Here is a 10,638-nt window from a genome sequence, read left to right on the forward strand (position 1 = left end):
AAAAAATTCATTTAATGATACCGTTTGGGATTATTTTTTGAATTTCATGCAGTCCTGTTGTACGTGTAGCCCTCAGGTTACAACAACAATTTGAACTGGGAACCCCCTTGTTAAACAATGGGGTCATAAAAGGCAATGTCATGTGACTGCATTGCTTGCCAATTGCAATTTCAGCGGTCCTGATTGCCATTGTTAAACAAGGACCACACAGGTCATTAAGCAAGGATCTCACGTGAACATGACTTTTTTTTTTTTATTTGATTTATATGCCACCCTTCTCCGAAGACTCAGGGCGGCTTACAATGTGCTCAGCAATAGCCTTCATCCTTTTTGTATATTTATACAAAGTCAGCTTATTGCCCCCACAAACTGGGTCCTCATTTCACCTACCTTAGAAAGGATGGAAGGCTGAGTCAACCTTGAGCCTTTTGACTTCTTGCCAGCTTCCCCAAGACAACCTATAGAGTATAAAGGTATTTTATGGTTCTGGACTCCAGTTGTCTCTCTTTAATGCTAAATCCTCACCCTTCCCAAATTTTTGTTCCTCTATTGGAGAATTGGTTGGGACATAGATAATAAATCTGTTCTTTACCCGGGATGGCTGAATGTTAGCTCTACGAGCAATGATGGGTTGCTGCCGGTTGTAACAACCGGTTCACCCAGTACCGAAAATGTGAGCACACACCTTCCACGCATGCGCACAGCTTCAAAAACACGGCGATATAGGACGGAATAGTGCCAAGGCAGGTGATCCAAATTGGTCCAAACCGGCAGCAGTCCACCTCTGTCTACGAGGTAGACCAGGCTAAGAAACTAATGCCGTGGCATACACCTTAGGATTTTTATTGCAGCTGTATTTTGCAAGTCTAACTGTGTTGCCCCCCATGCCCCCTGCTTCCTTCATGTGAACAAGGGAGGGGCTCATTCTTTTCTTGGCCGAAGCTCAAGACCTGCTTATCTGACAATTGCCTTGGTAGTAGCTTTTCCTCCTCTCCTTCAAGGCCATTCCCTCAAACAGTTGTAATAGATGTCTGGATATTGCATGTTCCCATTAAGGGACACAAGCATTCCACTGTTCCTAAGTTATCTATGAAGGAAAACCTCATCTGCTTTCTTTCTTTCTCCCTTCCTTATCCCCTTTCCCACCCTGCCTCTGTGGAACTCAGTGGAGTGCTTAGGGCAACTGATCCAAGGTCTACTAAAACCTTGATTAGATGAGTCATCATTGAGATAGAAATGAATCAAGAAGCCTGCCAGGGTGCTGCTCATGGGGAAAAGCAAATAGAAAAGCTATAGAGATGTACTTTCTCGGACTAGAATACAGGGAGTCCTCGACTTATAACAACTGAAAAAAGTGACTTATAAACTGTTTTTCACACTTACACACTTACTTGCCGCATCCTCATGGATGTGATCAAAATTCAGACACTTGGCAACAGGGTCACACTTATGACAGGTGCAGTGTCCTGGGGTCATGTGATACTTTTTGTGGTCTTCTGATAAGCAAAGTCCATGGGATAGCCAGATTCACTTAACAACCGTCATTACTAACTTAATAACTGCAGTGATTCACTTAACTGTGGCAAGGAAGGTCGTAAAATGGAGCAAAACTCATTTAACAAATGTCTCGCTTAGCAACAGAACTTTTGGGGACAATTGCAACTGTAAATTGAGGATTATCTGTAATGAGGTGTTGTTCACAAATGTTTTCTGAAACTCATGCTGATAACTTTGAAGCACATTTAAATACTTGTTTTGACAGAGTCACCAAAGATGAGGCAAAGACCCCCTCCTCGTCGAGATCTCACAATAGTAAGTGTTGCTTCCCGATGCATTTAAGCAGCCTGATAACAACTAATCAGATGGAATGAAAGACACTGGGAAGATAAAAGAGATACAAGTCTTGCTGCCTCTTTTACGTCTGCATAAATCCCCATGTCCAAAGCATTTTTATAGTATGTCAGTTAAGGAGGAAATTGGCATGTCTAAACTTGCTTTTCCCTTTAAAAATATGGGGAGCAAATAAAGTTCAATGTGGTATGAGCTTTGTTCCCAGGGCATTTAATTGGGTGGGATGCATTCATTGTTTTTACTTGTGTGACTTGGATAATTGTCATAATAAGAAATCTGTTTCTGGAATTTGTACCTGCAATCAAACTGATAGCATGGGGATTTTTCCAACATTGAATAACTTTACCGTATACAATTAATGCAAGTTTTAGCTATAAAACCCCAGACCCTACTTTTATTTCTATTTAGATTTGCTTCTAAGCACTACCAAAAACCTGATTTTCTATAAACACACAACGTTAATTTCATAGTTGGAATTGACTGAAGGAACAATTCATCTCTTGTTCTGCAGAGGTTCTGCTGAAAAATGTGTTATGGGTTTGTCATCTCCTTGGGCTCGCTTGCTATGTGACCCTGCAGATCCTGCAGATGGAGGCTGGAACGCCTAATGTGTAAAGAATTGCTTTTTGTGGATGGAAGATGACTGATGCATATTTTTAATATTCTTGTAATAGCCACGGTGTGTCAATCTGCCAAAGCCTCCAGTGCCCCCACAGGTGGAAGAAGAGTATTACACGATTGCTGATTTCCAGACCACCATCCCTGATGGGATCAGCTTCCAGGCAGGACTGAAAGTAGAGGTGAGACTAAGTCTTGTCAGGCCCATCTCCATAATCCTTGGCTTCTTCCACAGAGCTCACTTTAAAACTCACTCTAAAACAGGGCTGTCAAACTCTCGGCCCACGGGCCAGATGCATAACGCACAGTTTAGCGAAGGGGGGAAAAGTCCCGATACGTCACGTGATACCGCCATGATGACGTGACTTTGACACTCCTGCTCTAAAAGAAAATCCTTTTACAATGGTATAGTATTGTCGGCTAACCCAGTTCTAATAAGCTGTGTGTTGCGATTTTAATCATAGTTTTCTAATGAAGTTTTTCTTCGTTATAATTGTTCCTATCTCAACTACTTGAGTCAGAAATATATTCCAGGAATCAAGATGTTGCTTCTCTCCACTTAAATTTGATAAGAATAGAAGATGTTTGAACAAATCAAACTGGAAAAGTTTGATCCAACAGAATGTACTACTAAGATTCTACTTAGAACCATGCCCTTGTGTGACTTCATAAATACAAGAAAGAGGGTTATCCTCCTTGACTTCAACCAGTAGCTCTGGGAATGATGCATTACAAGAAAGGCAAATTTTCTCTGCTCCCATTAAACGTATTTTTAACTTGAGGAAGTTATTTTTATCTGCCATCCGTGCACTACTAAATTATAGGGCAATGTCGTCCTATCAGTATATTCCTGGTTTTAAAATTCAGAAATGTATTTCCTATTCTCTGGTATCCAGGCTATGCACATTTATAGATGGCTCAATACTGACATCTAGTGACTATTTATTTTCTTGTCATATCAGAGTTTCTTGTACCATTGATATAAGTCATCTGGGATCCCTTGTTTGGAAATGCCCTGCCCATGCTTAGATAGGTAATCATTCAGGAAAACCGCTCATTTCATGATCAATAACATAAATCATCTGGAAATCCTTGATTCTCTCTTGGGCTTGCATCATAAGAACTTTGGTCATGCCCTATATTGTACAAAAGCTGAATATGCTCCTCTGAACCTTCAGATGTCCAGGTGGATTCAGTGGCAATCATTCTATCAAGCAGAATTTAAAAGTGAAGAAAAGAAAGTTGCAAATTTTATCAGCTACTTAGTAATAATTTTAGATGACAAATACTAACAATCATGTCCTTGTTAAATATTATTTAAATATTATTTATGCTGTAAAGAACAAAATGGCACCAAATTGAGAATCTAGTCTTTTATTATCTTAGGTCAGTGTTGTACAGTTAGACTCAATTAAATAGAAAACAATCTCTGTTTATGATGTGAATTTTTGGTGGTGGTTTGCAAAATCGCTAAGTCTCTTCGCAACCACATGGACCATAGTTCGCCAGGCCCCTTGTCCTCCACAGTCTCCCTGAGCCTGCCCAAACACTTGCCCAGTGCTTCAATGACACCATATAATCATCTCATCCCCTGCTATCCCTTTCTCCTTTTGCTTTCAATCTTTCCCAACATCAGGGTCTTTTCCAGTGAGTCCTCTCTTCTTGTTTGATGGCCAAAGTATTTGAGCTTCAGCATCACTATCTGTCCTTCCAAAGGACAGTCAATGTCGATTTCCTGTAGGATCGACTGATTTGATCATACTGTATATTCATTTTCAGTCTACAGTGACTCATCACTGTAAACTATCTTGATAGTTTTTCTGTGATGAATCTGTAGGCTAAAAATAGATGGCTACTTGTCTGTTAAGTGAAATATGAGGGGGAAAAAAAACCCCAGTTAAAATCTTAATGCTAAACTTAATCTCACAAATTTTAAGTAATGCAGTTGTTAAAAAATTCTAAAGAATGGTGGCTTTATTTCCTTCTCCAGGTAATTGAGAAGAACCTAAGTGGTTGGTGGTATATTCAAATTGAGGAGAAGGAAGGCTGGGCACCGGCTACTTTTATTGACAAATACAAGAAAACTAGCAATGCGTGTAGACCTAATTTCTTGGCACCATTACCAAATGAGATGGCACAGCTACGGCTTGGTGACAGCACAGCAGAGAACAGCTCTAATGGAGACCTTGCTGGGCCATCTCGACCTCTGCCTGAAGCACCACCTAATGGTATTGAATATGGAATCAAATGGAAAGGAAAGGAGATGTCCCAGGATGCTTTGCCAGAGAACAGTGATGCTTCTTTGTGTGTTGGGTATGAAGAAATAGGTGATCGGGATATGGAAGAGAAACCGAGTCTTCCTCCAAGGAAGGAATCCATAATTAAATCAGAAGAGGAATTAATGGAAAGACAAAGGTTGGAGCAGCGGCCTCCTCCAAAACCTCCTGGCATGATTTTGCCTGCAATTCCCCCAAAGCAGATTGTGCCTCCAAGGGACAAGAAGCCAGAGCTCAGAACAGAGAAGGGCAAATTGTTCCAGTTGAAAAACGAAATGGGTCTTGAGTGTGGACATAAGGTTTCTCCAAAAGAAATAAAGAAGCCCAACCTCCGGCCCACAGTCAAGCCAATGAAACCAAAGATGGAGCCCCCAGAGGATAAGCCTGAAGCAGCTAACCTCCCAAACCTTTTTCTGAAATCAAAACCTCAGATCAAACCGAAACCAGCACCTGCTCCTAGGACAGATCCTCCTCAGTTAGAGAACAAATTAGATCTTTGCAACCTGAGGAGCAAACTCAAGCCTGCAAAGGCTCAAGAGAAGCTGTCAGAGCAGGATCCTGTGGTTAATGAGAGTGCCTTCAGTAACAGCGGACTTCCAGTAGAATCTTCTGTCAAATCTCAGGAAAAGCCCAACATGGAGGTTAGACCTCCCTCTAGACCTGAAAGCCAAATCTTTAAGGAAGCTCCTTTCCCCAAAGTTCCTGTGGGTTCATCAAAGCCAGGTGAAAATGAACCTAAGAGCAACTTTCCAGTACCTAGGGAACCCCCTCAACGTCCAGTAGTACCTCCCAGAAGGCCTCCACCTCCTAAGAAATCAAGTGTGCCACCACCCTCAGTTTCATTTGCCCCCCCTGCAGAACATAAAGTCCCTCAGAAGGAAGTGCCTGAAGTTCGAGCTGCCCCAGTGTCTAGTAGGCCAATATTGGTTCCACCAAAAGCCAAAGCCTTCCTGCCGTGTCCTGGCCAAGAGGAAACCAAAACAAAAAGCAGCTCAGGCCAAAAGTCATTGCCCAAGCCTGTGGAGAAGGAAAGATTATCCATTCCAATTACCAATCTGGATGTCTCCAAAGAAGCCCTCTATGTGGCTGTGGCAGATTTTGAAGGAGATGAAGAAACTAGCAGTTTTAAAGAAGGGACTGTTTTTGAAGTCCGTGAGAAGAATAGCAGTGGCTGGTGGTTTTGCAAAGTCCTCACAGCAGGGCCATGTTGGGAAGGCTGGATTCCTTCCAATTATCTCCGAAAAAAGCCATAGTCCTGTTGTTGCTTTTGCATTACAGCAGCTCAACAAACCCCATTTTAGTACTGCAATATTTAATTAGCTTATTTATAGTTCTTCATAAGGCCAACTCTATTAGAAACAACAAAAAGCAAAGTATCTGGGATACCAAACATTCCAATTTGGGCATGTCTCCAAAATGAATTGCAAGAGGAAACTTGCCATTATGTAGTATTATACCTAGGCTACTCTTCCTTCTGTAGGTAATTCATTTCTTGAACAATTTTCACAGAAAAAAGGAAAGCGAGAAGAAGAGCCACTTTTCTTTTTCAGCATCATGTGCCATTTAACGTCACTAAATATAATCATGGGCTAAGAAGCTTCATGGCAAGGAGAATATATAAGTAATACGATTCCATAATAGGTACTTAGGTGCAAAGAGCTATCCCAGTTGTTGTTGTTCATTATTTTAGGCTTCTGTCTCTGTATTTTCCTCTGATATGAACAATGCATCTGCCGTAGCTCCCCTTTATATGACAGCTAGTGTTTTTATGTAAGCACCATGTTTAAAGATTTGTTAATGAAGTTCAATGTATTCTCTGCAATGCAGATCTATGTCTCACTTGGATTTTTCAGTATCTTAATCTCGTTTCAGTAAATGTCGAGGGCATGGTGTACAGGTTATCCATGTCCATACAGTTGGTGCTGCATCTTTGAGTCTTGCTCTACCAAACTTTTATCTACATCTGCAAATAAGTCTTCTGATCCTTCTAGATTTTGGGCCATCTTTTCTAAATCTAGAAGATAACAGAATGGGGATGCTCTAGGCTCAGGCTCAGCCTTTCTAGGAAAGTCTTTAATGTTAAAAGTTGGACTAAAGGAAATTTACGAAGAATTTACCTCAGCCTGTTTATCTCTTCCTCATATATTTTACTGTGAGAGCTTTTTCAAAAAGCTTGATTTCCTACTTTTGTGTTTCTTTAGAATGTAAACTAAATTGGCAATGTCTTTTGAAACATGCAGCCAGGCTAAAAGAATGGCACACTCTTAAGAGCTTTGTGAATTGTTTGAATTATCTTAGGCAAAGGCCTGTTTAACTGGTCAACTAGTGACAGGTTATGGCAATTTTAGTGATGTGAACTGTATCTAGAAATGCATGACGTCAAGAACCATTTAATAAGACGTATTTCAATTTTGGAGCTACAGCCAAGAGGCAGAAAATTCATAAATATGAAGATTAACTGTGTGGAACTCATTCTTCTAAAAATATGCAGGGGCCACCTTTTTTCCTGCTCATTTCTGTATACTTAAATGGGCAAGCATGATTAACCCATAACCACAGACCTGCAGTCATAGTGACTGCAACAGTTTTCCAAAATGTTCAGAACACCCCTATTTTTAGAAATGGACCATTCCGGTTGTGAATAGCTTTTGTTTTCCCACCAATAAGAGTGTATGCAGCTTCACACTTGCATCAATTATTTGGTGTTTTCTGTAACGGCATTTGAATTTGAGTTTCGGTCATTTTGACAGCAGATCTTTGTTAACATTTTTTTATATATATAATGTCGGAGCCAAGTTTTACATCAAAAAGAGTACGATTTGGTGATCCAAATTGTGAAAAAACACTTCTAAAATGGTATGGAGAAGCAGCGAGTGATCTGAGTGAAGTGGAATCGGATTGTGACGAAAATTATGTAATGGACAATGAGGAACCCGCCGCTGATTCTGACATCAGTGATGATGAAGCTCCCGATGAAATTGATGACCAGGTACAATCTACGTTGTGCAATAATTTATACGGCAAGAACAAATTCAAATGATCTTCTGCACCTTTTGGAAGCAATAGATCCAGAACCACTAGTCACAATATTGTTGTGCAATTACCTGGACTACGGCCAGCAGCTAGAATTCTCGGAAATTCACATGCTCCCCTAGAGATTTAGAAATTATTATTTTCTAAAGAAATTATTAGCGCCATCATTCAGTGGACCAATGTAAAAATTAGAGAAGAAAGATTGAAGTTCAAGGATGGAGAAACAAACAGTGAACTGCGTGATGTGCATTTGATAGAGATCAATACATTTTTTGGTTTACTGCTCTATACATCAATTTTTAGATCCAACCATGAAAACATCGAATTTCTTTTTGTTTACTGAGGTCATTATGACCTCATGTCTGTAATAGTGTAGCCAAAATAGTACATCTGTGGTTAAGGGTTAAAATAAATATATGCTTCCCTTTCTTTTTTCTTTTTTCTTTTTTATTTCATACAGTAGAAATACATAAAATGAGAACATGCCAAAAAGTGATAGCGTCTCATTTATAGCCATGACATTTTTTAAACAATTGATGATGCAGACTTTAACTACATCATTTTCAGTAATTCTCACATAGAATAGAATAGAATAATTTTTTTATTGGCCAAGTGTGATTGGACACAAGATATTTGTCTTGGTGCATATGCTCTCAGTGTACATAAAAGAAAAGATACGTTCATCAAGAATCATAAAGTACAACACTTAATTGAACACATGTTCAATTACAGCGTGGTTTGAGAATGTAGGTAGAATCTGGTACACAGAAATTAACCATACAATTTGTGTTGAAAAGATTTTACAGGAAAGGAAAAAAAACTAGTTTTAAAAAGGCAATACAGCATTTGTGTTACAGGAATTTGCCTAGTAAGCTCCCATGAGCCAAATCTCACTAATTTCCTGAAATTAAATCAGCTTAAGTCCAACTCTAAAATTTGCCTGTAAAAATCAGTTCTTGGAGTTAAGTGGCTGCATTTTTCTCAAAGGCAGGTCAGTCTGACTATTGCTTAGGCAGATTCAGGATATTAATAATAGGAGTATGATTCATTTGTCCATTGATTAGACATGAGATCAAGAGAAGTCATTCTGAGAGAGATCCTGCTACATAAAAGTAGAAATCTTACTTTTTATTTGTCTTGATTGACTTTGCTCTATTTTTACCATCAGTCTCTTACTACTGTTAAGCAGTGGTTGAACCATTTGCTATTCTGCAACTTTTGTTCAATATCTAACTATACCTTAGTTCCCTTCTTGGCACTATTCAGTATGTGTGGTCTAGGGACATTACAATATTTATTTCAGAATCTTTGCCTGTATAAGTAAATAATTGGTAAAAAAAAATACATGTTTCTTGTACAATATTATTTCCCCATCTCTAATCCTAGCCCTTTTCTTTTGCCCTATTCCTAAAAACGAAGACATTCCTAGAGTAGAAAGGACTAAAAACTGTTTCTAGTATTTCTTGTTGCTTCCATATTTCTTTCTTGAAAAAACTTTTCTCAGAAAACGGACTGAAGGATCAGGTTGGTTTGGGTTAATAAAGCACTCTGATTGAAAGGAAGCCATTACATTACACATCTGTGCCTCACTTTTTATATTACATGGGATAGAAGCAATTACGAAGACCTGACTTGCTGGGATATGAGAAGTATTGTTGAGCTAATATTTCCCTCAATGCTTTTGTTGCCTTATACCAAAAGGTATATCATTCTGAAAAGGATAACCAGATGCCATAACATGAAACCTGCTCTGTTTACTTTCCAAGTTCACTGACCACATATCTCTTGGACTAAAGGATGTTCTTGTATTCCAGTTTCCTAGCCTTCTAACTGGGATCTTCTTCAATGGCCTTAGGCTCATCCACGTCTTTAAAAGTCTGTTTTAATGTTTAATGTTATATATCAATCTGTATCAATCTGTACGTTAATTGGGTGGGATTTATGGGGAGGGGATTTTTGACAACGGTAGACATAGCCTATGTAAAATTCATGTATACTTCCAGCATTAAAGGCTAGGTGATTGTGTTTTGTGTGTGTGTGTTTTTTAAGATAAAAAATAAAAAATAGGCTTGACTGGTTTCAAGCAGAACTGATACAATGCCTTTTTTATTATTCTTCCATGTATATTTCTTGGCAAGTATGTGTGTATGTATGCATCTATATGTTCGTTGCAATAACAAGGCATAACTAGATAGTTGGGATGTGATACTATTTGTCATGAACATGATTTGCGGAGATTCTAGAGGGATTATATTTTTAGGGATGAAGTGATGCTCTTCAAATCGTTTGTTCAAAAAAAAATGACAATATGAAATGGCTGCTGTGAAGAAGCCACAATAGTCGAACCTCCATCAAGACAATTGTAGTTGGGCCCTTCTTAAAATGAACACAGAACATTACTAACTAAAAGAACAGTGTGCACTTCAGATTAAGTGGGATGGGAAAGATGGGTTTTATGCATTTGCAAATGATTCTGCAGGTGGTAGTGAATTTGGTTAAACTTTCAATAGGAAGAGCTGACAAACAATTTTGAAGATATAGTAGGTGGTTTGGAGAAAGATGAGGCATCTGTTCTTTTTTAAAGTTCACCACTACAGAGTGAACCGCAAGCGAAAAGACAACTGTCTATTATAAAACATGCAAACATTTACAGTTTATGCCCCTGGAAGGATGGGTGGGGAAAATTAATCTCACAAGGCAAAGTGGTGTCTTAAGAGTTATAATGCTATAATTGAATAACGCTGGTGCATTCCCTAGATTTCACCAGAAAATTGTAGTAACAACTCCTAAATTTTGAAGAGTTGTTGAGAAAAGATAAGAAAGAAAAACAAGAGAATTCTGATAAAGCACAAGGACAAGG

The 10,638-nt window shown here is 39.0% G+C and overlaps 1 protein-coding gene across 4 annotated transcripts in view; it reads left to right on the forward strand.

Annotated features, from left to right (window-relative positions):
• SH3PXD2B (SH3 and PX domains 2B) overlaps positions 1-9,876 on the forward strand; it is a 129,972-nt gene extending 120,096 nt beyond the window's left edge. For all 4 annotated transcript variants that reach the window (XM_034405576.3, XM_087887409.1, XM_087887408.1 and 1 more), the window contains 3 exons: positions 1,763-1,812; positions 2,526-2,651; positions 4,460-9,876. In XM_034405576.3, the coding sequence (XP_034261467.2) occupies positions 1,763-1,812; positions 2,526-2,651; positions 4,460-5,998 (1,715 nt within the window). In that variant the 3' untranslated portion in view covers positions 5,999-9,876. The remainder of the gene's footprint in view (positions 1-1,762; positions 1,813-2,525; positions 2,652-4,459) is intronic.
• Positions 9,877-10,638: the final 762 nt, after the last annotated feature.

The sequence above is a fragment of the Pantherophis guttatus genome, chromosome 2 (assembly GCF_059756535.1).
Source record: "Pantherophis guttatus breed Tessera chromosome 2, ASM5975653v1, whole genome shotgun sequence".
Classification (NCBI taxonomy): domain Eukaryota; kingdom Metazoa; phylum Chordata; class Lepidosauria; order Squamata; family Colubridae; genus Pantherophis; species Pantherophis guttatus.